The 14,069-nt window shown below is 40.1% G+C and overlaps 1 protein-coding gene across 2 annotated transcripts; it reads right to left on the bottom strand.

Annotated features, from left to right (window-relative positions):
• Positions 1 to 718: 718 nt before the first annotated feature.
• LOC136674967 (cortexin-3) lies at positions 719 to 13,669 on the bottom strand. 2 transcript variants are annotated; one of them, XM_066651310.1, is made up of 3 exons: positions 13,357 to 13,669; positions 8,405 to 8,525; positions 719 to 2,869 (listed from the first exon to the last, which is right to left on the bottom strand). In XM_066651310.1, the coding sequence occupies exons 2-3, from the start codon at positions 8,511 to 8,513 to the stop codon at positions 2,541 to 2,543; spliced, it is 438 nt and encodes a 145-aa protein (XP_066507407.1). In that variant the 5' UTR covers positions 8,514 to 8,525; positions 13,357 to 13,669; the 3' UTR covers positions 719 to 2,540. The 2 variants fall into 2 exon arrangements, with proteins under 2 accessions (XP_066507407.1, XP_066507408.1); XM_066651311.1 differs by lacking the exon at positions 8,405 to 8,525 and having other exon boundaries at positions 721 to 2,869.
• Between the last annotated feature and the right edge of the window lie 400 nt (positions 13,670 to 14,069).

The following is a 14,069-nucleotide window of genomic DNA, read 5'->3' as shown; positions in this document are numbered from 1 at the left end:
AGTTTCATTGAATTTGTCTGAGATCTTTTTCATGAAGCCAGATTGTTCAGCTAATAAACATAGTCATACCTTTGATTTGTTTATTTGCTATGTAGTAAACAAGCTGTGTGAACATCTAAGTTTAGTGAATTCATGGGTTTTCCTAGGGTTGTATGAGACAATCCTGTCAGAAAGGTGCTTGTGTAATTCATTAATTGGAATTAATTGAATTCAGGGCACCACGGTAGCACAATAGGAACTGTCACTGTCACACGGTTCCAGGGTCTTGGGGTTATGGGTTTTAGCCCCACCCCGGGTGACTGTCTATGAGGAGTTTCTATATGTCTGTATGGGTTTCCTCTGGGTGTGAGTTTCCTCCCACAATCCAAAACCACATGTTGGTAGGTGGACTGGCTACTCAAAAAGCATCCGTAGGTATGTGTGTGAGTGAATGAGTGAGTGCGTGTCTCCTTGCAAATGGTGTTCCCGCCATTCGCCCAGTGATTCTGGATATGTCCTGACCCACTGTGACCCGGAACTGGATAAGTTGTTACAGATAATGAATGAAAAAAAAAAGAATTTGCTCATAGAAAAAAATATGACGACAGCCACACATTTTGAAACAAGTATAATCTGAATATATTAAAAACAGGAAAATGTGAACCTTTAATTAGAGAAGTTTTAAAACATGCCATGCATTGAGTGCGAAAATAAAAGGGTCAGTTAATGATTTGGAAAGAATTTTATTTGGAATCTCTCTTCGAATGCAGGTGTGGCTGCAGAACAAAGACTCAGAGTTACCATTTGTCTGAATTAACGATATTCAGTTTTCATACAGTAGCTGCACTACTGAAAATCTATAATAAAATCTAGAATTCTTCTTTTACTACGCCTCTACTGTGCTCACACAAGTATTTGTTTAAACAGCATGTAGGTCGATAGATTCTCATAGATTTGGGGATTTCCAAATCAAATATTTTCATTTCTATAGTGTCTAAACTGATGAAAATTTACAGACAGTGTTCAGTGCTTTGTATCAGACACAAGCCTATTCACAGAGAAGCAAAGCAGGTCCTCACAGTGAACAAAGCTTAAGAGAATACCAACAGGCTAAACAGCATTGTACACATCTGCGCTGAATGCATCTGTCCAGTTTTTTCTCTCACACATTCAAAATGCATATGCCCGTGCATGCAGAACAGTGGCAGTCATCTTCAGAAACACTGGCAGTCCAAATCATCACAAACTGACATTCCTTAAGTGCTCTTAATATCTCACTGGCCCATTCACAGTGGTGAGAAGACAACACAGAAGTGCAAAGTAAGATCATTTGGCTGGAACCTCATCTTATTGATAGCCATAAAATCAAAGCTGATTGGTTGAGTGGAGACTAAAAGCACTAAGAGAGCAGAACTATTTTAGAGCAGTTCATACAATGGACAATTTTGCACATTTTAACATCACCTGAATGATTAAGGAGGCACTGTTGAAATGTGGCCTTTCCTCATCATTTGCTCTTAGTAATGAATTTTCTCAAGGCAAATTAGCGCTGTTTAGCTGTTAAGGTTGCAACTCCCCTGGCTACTGCTTAATATGTAAAGGCTGACAAAGCAAACCACAGCCATTAATCCTGATCATATAAAGAAGACCAGAGAGCGGATCATGTATTAAAACAGATCTGATCTAAATTCAGTTTATTGTGCTAATGAGGCAGTATATGCTGACTGTACAAGTTCACTCTGAGTTCACATTTAAAATGACTTTTAGCAGACAGATATGACACCATTAGTCATGGATTTACTGGACTTTCACACTGGGTTGAGAAATAAACCGAAGGTGCCATCCATTGTTTCTATGCTGAGATTATATTCAAATAACTAATGTCACAACTACAAACAAGTTATCCCCAACTTGTCTAAAAAATTTGTCAAGTTTGGCATCATTGAGTAAAAGGCCCTTTAGGTAGCCATAAGCACTACATAAATACAGCCTAATTCTTAAGCATTCTAATGAATCAAAGCTGCATTTATAGTAACAGTGCATACCTTAAGGCTGACGAAAGCATTGACCTACAAAGTATTTATGAAGTGCTTATTAAGGGTCTTTAAAAGGAGTTACTCTCTACAGGCGTCTACTTGGCAGTTTACAACAGTGCAGGTACTGATGATGTGAATGTAAATAGGGGGAGACAGTGATAGGGCTACCCTGTATGAGTGGGGCCACTGGCACAGAGGCCACAGGCCAGTCCAGACAGCTTCTGGGGTCACTCAGAATCCCCAACTGCTCCATTCAAAAGCACACCCTGTTAATGACAGAGGCAGAGCTTGCATGACTCAAATAGGAGAGGATCAGTATTTCTGTCAAACCTGTCATTTCATCAAACACGCACCATTTTGACTTTTTGTGTCAAGATTTTGTGCCTGACCAAAGAATACATTTTGTGTAGTTACATGTGTCATTTCCTGTCATAGGATGTTAGTCATTATTTAACTCTTAGCTAGGACTTTTGTTTGTGTGGTTCATTCACCTAGCTGCGTTGTGTGTGCATATGTTTGCCTAATCTATGCCAGTGTGTAGTCAAACTGGCCCTTTTCAAGGCCATCCAGGCCATCGGCCCAGGTGGAGGTTGGCATGCTGCGGTAGGGGTCCAGCAGGATGCGGAAGCAGCGTACAATTAACATGCAGAGGAAGACGAAGAGAAAGATGACAAAGGCAAATGTGGTCTTCTGCTCCAGCGTCATGCCAGCGCCGGCCGCGGGGCCGCCCGCCTGCAGAGAGGCGGTGAAGGGCTCGGCCTCCATCAGCCAGGAGAACTGCAGAGGGTAGTCCCACACCAGCCGCTCGCGCATCCTCACACGAGCACGCCCTGGCTCCTCCAGATGGACCTCATCTACAAAGAAACAGGGGAGGGAAATAATTTTATAAGAAATGTTCTGATGCAAACTGAATGATCAATATTTTACAATCCTTTGTTAAGGATATTTTACTTTGTTTAAACATCACCGTTTTACATAATGAAGAAAACAAGAAATACCACGGGCACACTGGTCTTGCCCATGCTAAGCAAAGCCTAGTAGCAAAACACTTAACACCAAGATTCTTGAAGGAATCAATAAAAAAGAACATCATGTCATTGATGTGAAGCATGGAATTGCACCCCTTGTGGAGTAGTGAGTTATAAGCCAGTTTGATTTGCAGTTTTGCATCTTAAATTTCTACATAACAGCAGCTTTCATATGTCTGAAACAAGCTATATTAATGTTAATGTTCCAGTAGTGAGCCACACCCTACAGTCTGTTGTAGCAAGCAAAATGCAGGGCAATTTTAGCAATACTAAAAAATACACATATCACAGCAATAATATCTCACACACACTGCAAAAATAGAATTTTGGGGTTTCAGAGAAGTGAGCAGTGTCTGCTCTGAAAGAGAATATGTCATTGGATTGCCAATCAAAGATAAAGAATGCAGGACTTACAAAGGGCAGAGATAATACGAACAATGCGTATCAGTGTGTGTGTGTGTGTGTGTGTGAGAGAGAGAGAGAGAGGGCAGGCACGTGTGCATGCCAGTGCAGAGAAACTCACTTCTTTACCAATCTCTTTGTAGTTTCTTCTAACAGAAATTCAGGGCAGTATTTGCAATGCCATTTATTATTTTTATCTTCCACCTCTTATGGAAGTCATTGATAGCAGTAAGTTGTGCAATACTGATCTGGCATTGTGACCCTTCTACAAAGCATAAACATAACTGTATGTCTGTGTAGAACCAGAAGGGTAAAAAGGTGTACATTTATTCATTCATTATCTGTAACTGCTTATCCAGTTCAGGGTCACGGGGGTCCAGAGCCTACCTGGTATCACTGGGCGTAAGGCAGGAATACACCCTGGAGGGGGCGCCAGTCCTTCACAGGGTGTCACAGACACACACACATATTCACTCACACCTACGGACACTTTTGAGTCGCCAATCCACCTACCAACGTGTGTTTTTGGACTGTGGGAGGAAACCGGAGCACCCGGAGGAAACCCACGGGGAGAACACACCAAACTCCTCACAGACAGTCACCCGGAGTGGGAATCAAACCCACAACCTGCTGCACCACCATGCCGCCACAGCTAATTTAAATAACTTAATTGATAAACACAAAATAAAAGACAAAAATAAAAATTTCATAGGTGTCTTTTCAGTTCAACAGATCTTACCCTAGTCTCTGAACCATTCAAATTTATCTCTTTAAAAGCCAAATTGTTCTGGAAATAATATGCAATCCACTCTAAAATGAGTGATTAAAAAAAGACTACAATTCCCAAGCATATTCCCGGAGCCTGATTCATAAATTTAATAAGGTAATACTCCAGTGTGTTCAACCTTACGTCCGTCTGCAGCATCTGTAACATACTTTTATTATCAAAAACAATTTTGTCATGTTTCTCTTTTCTTAATAAACAAAAACAAATTTATAGCAGAAACCAATGGGATAATGTCTTTGTTTATGGCAGTTAACTGTTTGCAGCAGGCACTAGAGCAAAATGAGGGGATTCTTTAGAGAATTACTTTTTCATAAAATCTCCTTTAATATCGGGCAGTCACTGCAAGCTAAAGCAGAGCAGCTACATGAATAAAGACACACTGTGCACAGGAAAAACTCAACTATTATCTCAACTATTTACTGTGAGGGTTTCCTGTAATTTACACAAAACATTTATATGCACATGCGCGCACACACTGATTTGCTGTTTTTTTAAATGCCAAAAACTATATTATAATCAGTTTTATGACATTGTTTATGTATTTTCTTATATTTTATTATTCTAAAAGATTTGCTGCAACATGCAGATCCCACAAGAACAAGCAACTGAATTTGCATCATAAAATAACTAACAATTCCTGTTAAGATTCGTGTTATATTTATTTATTTCTCAGGTGTAATTTTTCTTCTGTTTTTATGGTTAAACAGATTATGTATAACACTGTCCATTTGTTGCAAGACTTCAATCCTGTAGGCCCTTAACACTGAAAAGTTTAGCACCCAAAACACCACACTGAGCTCATCAACTATATACTAAGACATTTGTGAGTTGCCTTTGAGGATGTTAAGGAAAGGGTACTGTCTGTGCAGCTGTGTAGCCCCCAACAAGACCTGAGGTTGACACCCTTTATTTACAGCTGAAGAACACACAACTGCTGAATACAATGCCTCTCTGCAAAGCTAGTTAACTGAATATTCATAATCACAACACACCTATTCTGATTAGCAACATTCCCACAATAAAAACAAATAATTCCTTTAGTCAATTGGTGGAGTTTGCTGGGGATTTAAAACTTGCTGCAGCAGATCTGAAGGTAAACTAAGCTTTGTCATGGACAGTTTGTGTCAGCTAGAGCTTCTGCAAATCCTCTGGTCCCCAGTGCTTCTGCAGGCACTCTGATGATGCTAGCTGAGTTGGCAAGCAAAGATCTGTGAAACGGTGGGATGTCACAGCTGATTCCCAGCTTAGACTGAGGATACCTCAAGCCACCATGGAGTTCTACACTGTTTTTTCTGAGATTTACTCAAGGTCACCATGAGGGCGGTTGCAAGAAAATTGGATTAGAACTATAGAAAACAAGTCTCTTAGGATTAGATGTATTTGCAACAATGAAAACAATCTGGCACAAAGCCTGACTATGTCACAAAAACTACCAACATTACAATGGAAAAGCTTCTTAATGATAAAGTAAAATACTTATATTTGTCATATTTATAGGTCCCATTTACTAACAACTATTTATAACTGCAGTTAACATGACACCACAAAACCAGTTAACTAAAAACCTACTGTTTATGCTGCTGAGTTCACATATCTGGACCCTACCTATGTTTTTCAGTCATCATTTTTTATGCAGCACTAATGTAAATGGATGTGAAAGTCCTGGAGAGTCCATTACAGCATTTAAAAACACAGAAGCCCACAGTGCCTTCACATCAGAGGGTAAAGAGGGTATGAGCCCTGCTCCGGGTGACTGTCTGTGAGGAGCTTGGTGTATTTTACGTGTGTCAGTGTGGGTTTTTTCCCATGGTCCTAAAACATAATTGGTAGGTGTGAAGGACTGCAAAGGACTGGCACCCCGTCCAGGGTATGTTCCTGCCTTGCGCCCAGTGGGTAGGCTCGGGACCCACCGCGATCCTGAATTAGATAAGCAGTTACTGGCAATTAATTGATTAATGTTTTATTCTGACAGCATGCCTAAGTTATTTCTCTGTTTGGCTTAAAGTTTAATGAAGCATTTTTCTTTGTATGTGAAGTGCACTATTATTATGGTGCTATTTAGGATGCAGTCAAAGCCTGTACTGATGCTGTTGGTCAGAACAGGGATCTGTTTGCAAACATGAAGTGGATAAATGAATCAGGGTTCATCACTTAAATTACTTTAGCATCTAAATGGAAACTAAAGATATCGACAGAAATATTAAATCAATTTAAACATCACTGTTTTTATTTTGCGGGCGGCACGGTGGCACCTATACTACAGAGAGCAACAGGTCAGATTGGAATGGCAGAGAATCAAGTAGGTCTGCACTAATTTACATTTTATGCAGTAAAACAAAAAAATTCTAAGGGTTGCCCATGGAAGAAGCTGAAATCAACTTACTAGATTTCTGTGGGCTTACTCTGCAAAAGAGCAAAGTGGGTTGCCAGGTGTTGGAGGTGGATGGGGATTATAGAGTTGCAGGCTGGATACATGCCCAGCAGTAAGCTACCACTGCTAAAACTCATCAAAGGCAGGTGGAGCAGTTCTCTTCACAGCAGATCAATGAATGCAACATATTCAGCCAAAAATTAAGGATCAACCGCTGCTGTCATGGACTGATTAGGAAATTGATTATGTGAGAGTAAATATAAGACAGTGGCAGACAAACAGATGGACAAACCAAGAGATATGGTTTAACTCAGTGAATGTGGTGTAAAGCAATCAAGAAAACAAGAGACCTGAAGCTGCATGGGGAACTGTTGGTGCCTGGCAAATTAATGAATATTAAAGAGCACCCAGAGTGGCTTCTGTGCGAATGGCTCCAAGCAATATTCAGTGATGATGACTGCAAATGCAAAACTTAAAACATCTACTGTACAAGCTTTATATTTCTATCATCATATCCTTTTAAAATTATACTAGCCCTGAACACGCAAGCAAATAATGCAAAGACTGCATCACTCAATGCAAAATATTCAAACCTAACAACTAAATATGCACTCAATGGAATTCTAAACCACAGCTACCACTTATTTCCTACTAAACCCTTACCTACACAAGCCATTTCACATGTGGCTGTATTTGTAAAACAGCTGCTGTCATCATTTCAACTGCAACCATGAAGATGAATGACTACCATGTCCTACAGCTTCACCTCAACAACTAGAAGGGAAGGTGTGTGCATTAGTGTATGTCTCTTGACAAATTAACTTGAGTCATTCTTCCTCAGGGGTGGAGACGAGGATGCTGCTGATATCACTGGATGGCAGATTTATTTTAGGGTTGTCAGTATTCATTAGACTACTAATGGCAAAAGTTACTGATTATATTATAATATTTACAATGTAACTGAACATTGTTTTTAAAAAATGGACACAATCTTATTGTGTTATTAAGATTCCAAAAATACATGACATATATACATCCATGTCAGAAAAACATAAACGCCTATTTAAAATTCAGAAGATGGTTCCTCATCATTGTCTAGCTCTCCAGTCTGTTTGCACTCTGAAAACCTGTCTAATGTGTTTACGAAGCTCCAATGTCAGTAAATGAGTAAAAAAAAAAGGCCTCTCTCTTTGCTCACAGCAGAAAAAATGATAAAGGCATTGAACATCATACAAAGAGATGAGGATGTTGCTTTATTACTGCTCCATAGGTGGGTAATATTGACTTATTCTTGTTGTTTCAGATTATTTAGGTTGGAACTGACTCTACATGAACATAAACGTACCGGAAGTGCTACAAATCCAAACAACTCTTTGGTAAATCAAACAATGAATAAAACCTGCAGCCAACTTCAGCCACATACAAACAACAGTCTATTTTCTCTTCAAATATACTATTACACATTAAAAGATACAGAGCTTCTGAGCGTGAACAAACCAGAGAGGGCTGCCGTTCCCCACAATCATAGATGTTGCCTTTTATATATAAAGGTTTCCATGAGATTTTTTTTTTTACTGTAAAGCATGCATTATCATCATGGATATCAACATATTAAGTAACTAAAGCAGTTCTAAAATAATCAATACATTAAAATATAAAATCATAGCAGTGACAAAAACATCTACATATATGTTAATGCTGTCCCTTTAACAAATAATTTTGCCTTATGTCATGAATTGTTCCACTGGTTTGACTGATTTGACTTGGGTTTGGCCAGACTGTAAGTGTGAAGGCAGCTTGCCTCTGGAGACTGCTTCCTCTAGACGTTCTGCTCCCTCACCTCCATCTGTCCTGTTAGTGTGCAGAGTGTTTGCTTGCCTACTGAACTGTGCCATGGACGGCTGCCTCATACAGATGCCTGCCTTGGAGAAGAGGTCACGAGGTTAGAGCCGCAGATACTTGAGCAGCCTTTCTCTTGACACTTTCAGGTTCACCTTGAATGTGAACATTGCAAAAGGAGAAAACAAAAAAAACCCTCAAAATTGCATCATATGACTGTGGTGGTCTCCTATGTTGAGCTAGTTTAACCTGATACCATCTAGCCCAGTTTTTCTTTTATGGTTACTGTTTATCATATCACTAACTCTCTCTCAGTGGAATGTCAGCTTTTTCTAACACTATCATTTAACATTTCATTCATTATCTGTAACCGCTAATCCAATTCAGGGTCGCGGTGGGTCCAGAGCCTACCTCTGGACCTATCATTGGGCACAAGGCAGGAATACACCCTGGAGGGGGCGCCAGTCCTTCACAGGGCAACACAGACACACACACATTCACTCACACACTCACACCTACAGACACTTTTTTTGAGTCGCCAATCCACCTACCAACGTGTGTTTTTGGACTGTGGGAGGAAACCGGAGCAGTCACCCAGAGCGGGAATCAAACCCAGGTCCCTGGAGCTGTGTGACTGCGACACTATCTGCTGCGCCACCGTGCCACCCTCATTTAACATTTATTTTATTTAAAACTTTTTTTATATGGTGATATTATCAAACAAACTAATCACTGTGCCACATTCAAAATAATGCATAATGCAACAATGCACAAAATAAAAATGGCTGGATTATTGAAAAGCCTGTTAACAGTTTGCCACAATATCTATTTTGTGTTATATATGCAAATGTAGTTATAACCATTAAAAAGGAGCATGGGCAGTGATAACTTGATTAAAAAGTTAGTGATAACTAAATTAAAAAAGAATGTATTAAGGTCTCTTCTATCGTTTCTGAATCAACTAGAAATGCAAAGTTATACTGGAATTATATTTGTATTAGTGATTCATTGTATCAAGAATAGCAATCAATATCAGATGTTTTAAATGTCAATAATATGTTTCATGAAGGACTGGCGCCCCCTTCAAAGTGTATTCCCGCCTTGTGCCCAATGATTCCAGGTAGGCTCTGGACCCACGGCGACCCTGAACTGGATAAGCGGTTACAGATAATGAATGAATGAATGAATAATATGTTTTATGATCTGCTGTATAAATGGTTGTGCAGGGGATGAGAAATTTAAGGTGATTCTAAATATATTTTATAACTATTAATGACTCTGCAGGGCGGCACAGTGGCACAGCAGGTGGTGTCGCAGTCACACAGCTCCAGGGGCCTGGAGGTCGTGGGTTTGAGTCCCACTCCGGGTGACTGGCTGTGAGGAGTTTGGTGTGTTCTCCCCGTGTCCTCATGGGTTTGTTTCCTCCCACAGTCCAAAAACTCGTTACAGTGTGTGTGTATCTCATCCTGTGAAGGACTGGCACCCCCTCCAGAGTTTGTTCCTGCCTTGCGCCCAATGATTCTGAGTAGGCTCCCGACCAACTGCAACCCTGAATTGGTTAAGTGTTTACACATAATGAATGGATGAATATCAGTTCTCTTTTCCCAGATCAGTGCACTTATAGCTTCCAGAAATATAAAGACAAGAATACAGACACATGAATCCACAACTGAGAATCTCATGCAATGCTAAAAACAAATTGCAGCAGCTACCATTTTATTGCACACAATATGGCATATCAATTTAACACCACCAAAACTGTAATCTCTCATAATTCATGATAGTTTTTTTGTTTTTTTTACTGTCCTCCTTTTAAAAACATCAGCAGTGTAGAGCAGCAGCAAAAATACTGTAGCTCTGAAAGCTGCAGCTCGTTGTCTAATATAAGCCTGTCTTTTCAGGTATGAAACATCAATGAGATTTCTCTCAAAACCACCAGCAAAATGTGGCATCAGAGGAAAATCGGCTTAGTGTATCCAGCTTGAACAGACTGGCATTAATATATGATGACTTGATGTGATGCACTGTAACTGACTCAAATTGTTGTTGAAAATGCAGGAATTCCTGGTATTTAAGCCTGCAGTATAATTTACTATTCAGAATTATACTGAACCAAAAGGAGTTTTTATTTATTTAACATTTATTTAAAATGTGTTATTACTTAACATCCATCTCCAAGGTAGAAAATGTCAAACCAATAAATCGAATTGTGCCCTGAACCTCATTAAAACATTTCAGTTCTGATGTACTGTTAATCACAGACCAAAAAATTTGCTCTCATGCTTCCAAACAAAAAAAAATCAATATTCCTTTAGCATGTGCACAGGAAACCCAAGAAGACTAAACGATGAAAAAAAATTCCTTCATATACATGGCAAGTTAATGCAAATTTTGCTGCAGTATGTGGCTACTCGCATAATATGACAGAATGTGAGAGACATAAGAGTTAAATAGCAGTGAGGAGGCAATGAGTGAGGGGTAAGCCTAATACTGATATTTCATTATTGTATGTAACAGAAAGGAAAAAAATAACGTACATAGTCACTTCATTTACAAATTCCATCTGCCAAGAGTATATGAATAAGAATGAGATTAGACATGTCAGAATTTGGCAGAGGATGTATTTACACAAGTTTCAGTTTGCTTGACACCTGTAGCAACATATAGTCTTAATTACACTTGTCTAAATTTACAAATTCAAACACACATTACCTTTCTGTACTCAGTTTATGTCTACTTCCATATAAAACAGACGTGCTTCAACAGCAAACCAGGTTTTAATTACAACTCACAGCCTACAATAACTAATGACAACAAATTCATTTTCTGCTCCTGTGTATCATATTCGTTTTCCTTATAATTGGCCTCTTCATAATTACATTTGTCTATGTGGAAATTAATTTCAAGGCTCAAGCCAAGCTTCCCTTTTGAGAACAGAAGTGGCATAATTTCAGATAATATCCTACACTCAAAAGCTCTTCTGATAAGAGACGGCCATTATAGTCATCAAACAATGAGCTGCCGGTTTGAGCTATCACACTCTGATAACCCAAAGAGACCCATGCAATATCTCTTAAATATGACTAAGTAGAAACTCAACACTTTGCCCCTTTCAAACTCACTGACACTGCAATTATCTCAGTGAAGTATCGGCTATTGGCCAGTTGTCAGAATGGCAAAATGATACTGAATGTGGGGTGACTTATATAGCCTTCAAGGATGCTTTGAAGCTGAACCCCAAGGTCAAAATCAATGACAGAGTGAAAGCATTTTCCATGTTACAGAACTGTGATGGTTCAGTTAACATCTACACCGGCCGAACACCGGTTCTGCCATGTCAAGAGATCTGACATATTCAGCATGCACGAGAACAAAAGGTACAAATTTGTCCATCATTTCTCCTCTGCTTATTCTGTGACAGAAATACTATCTTAAATTTTAAGGAGATAACCAGACAGTTCTGTAATTTCCAGTGAAACTGCCACAGTAAGTATGTTGCAGGCTGCACCGCATACAGTACTGAATCATGTCAATGCAGCATATAGGCTGACTAAAAAATGTGCTTATATGCATACACTCATATGTTCAAACCACCTACACCATTCAACTCCTATGGAATTGCTTAGGCTCTAATATATGCTGTGAAATTGAAATGATCCCTTGCAAGTGTATGTGGTTAAGCTTCAATGTTTACAATGGTCCACAATCACACATCATGCAGGCTACTGTTTGGTCAGAAGCCTGAAAGAACTGCTGAAGTCATTACAGTTAGTGAAACCCAGGCTTTGCTTGTTTTTGTGCATTGGCTTAGATGCTTCTTTGGACACTGAATGAGTAAGCATTCAGAGGCTATAAAGACAACTTAACATCACCTGCAGTGGTGCCAGATGATCGTTTGTCTTAAGTTGTGCCTCAAGCTCCAGGGAAAAAAAAGCATGAATGTCAGTTCAGTAGCTAGAATCACCAATGTATTGCTTTAAAGTTAATACATAAATAAGTAGTGTTACGATTATAAAATATGGCATAACATAGTATAGGATATAAAAATAATTATTAAGATGAATGAAGTATACTGCAGCAAGAGTGGCAAGAATTAGCCTAGTGCAGAAAAAAGTGTCTAAATCATAGAGTGAAGTGTAACTTGAGTGAATATGTGATATAATCCTGAAGAAGACAAGAGTCTGCGGTAGGTTTGTTGGGTGGATGATCGTACATTAAACGTGGTAATATGCAAACAGTTGGTGCCTGTGTTACAATGCAGTCTACACAGTGTGTGCATTAATATGCTAAGACCAAGGCTACTGAAGCAATAAGAGGCAGGGTCCAATACACTGATCCAGCCTTTGACTGAGTGGAATTTCAAGTGAAAACTCACCTCTGACACTGAAATTTCATAAACTAGGCTTAATACATGTCTGAAAAATCAGCCCTAAAGCATGTATGCAGTAATACTGCGGACATAGTGCGGAAAAGTCATCAAGACTTTTTTTATAGTAGACAAAGCAATGTCCGCATTACACCGTTCAAGCTGAATTAAATTAGTATGATATTTCAGCTTAAGAACCAGGGAATAATCAGAGCCAAACACACAGTCCGGCTAATGCGGTATAACCTTGCTCTCTTACGAGTCATGTTCGCTCAACAAGTGCAATAGCAGGTGAGAGACCTGTCGTCATGTCGGTACTCCGCCAATTTTGCCACTACGAGACCAAATAAACCAGCACAGGGCTCCAAAAGAAATGGAAGAACCACGAGGCTGAAGTTGGATTTCCCCTTCCTCAGTTTCTTAATCCATTTTCCCATTCTGCCTTAAATGGTGCATCACTTACATTTTGGCGCAGCACCATTTAAGGTGGAACGGGGAATTCGACTCGGAAGCCGGGCACAAGTAGAAAAACCCGAGTTTGTGTCTACCTTTGTCTCCCCGCGGGAATGTAGGCTCCATTTCCAGAGTTAGAGTGAAAACCTGAGGGTTTCGCCCATTCTACCACCTTCCCCCTCTTCCTCGTCCTCTTCCTCCTCCTCGCCCTGGAGACGTACAACGGCGAACGGCAACCGTCAAGAACAACAACGAGAAAAAACAAATAAACATGCAAAGAAAAATCTCAGACGTGCTTCGCTTCGTCTGCAGCCTCTTCGCGCTAACGGTTTCTCTAACGGTCGCCCCGAGCCTCGGCGCGCGCACTCGCGCCACGCGCCGCCGCGGCTGAGGAGCGCGTGAGCGGAGGAGTCGCTGCTGAATGAACAGGACGCTCCGACGCGCTGTTTTGTTTATTGCACACCCGTATTGACGTAGCCATGCCCCTCGCGCTACGGTTGGCTGTAGTAGCTGCCACCTGTGCCAGGATTGGCTACGGCGGCTTTTACACTGCGTTCGACTAGAGCTTTTAACTCATAATTTTGACTTTAAACTGGGAAGGATAATAGAGAGCAACACCTTGGATTAAACGTCGCGCGTGGAAAGCCGGGAAGATGTATTCGGTTTGGCGTGGCCGCAAATTACTACTGTTTGGGAAGGGAACCCCAATGGAGGACCATGACTTGGAAAAGTGTGGGAACAAGATACTTACATTGTGGTCACAGTTTAATATGGCTTGGGAATTAGATTAAAATGAAGTAATTCCTGT

This window comes from Hoplias malabaricus, chromosome 18 (assembly GCF_029633855.1).
Source record: "Hoplias malabaricus isolate fHopMal1 chromosome 18, fHopMal1.hap1, whole genome shotgun sequence".
Classification (NCBI taxonomy): Eukaryota; Metazoa; Chordata; class Actinopteri; order Characiformes; family Erythrinidae; genus Hoplias; species Hoplias malabaricus.
Note: the sequence above shows the minus strand (reverse complement) of the source record. Positions and strands in the feature narration are given on the sequence as shown.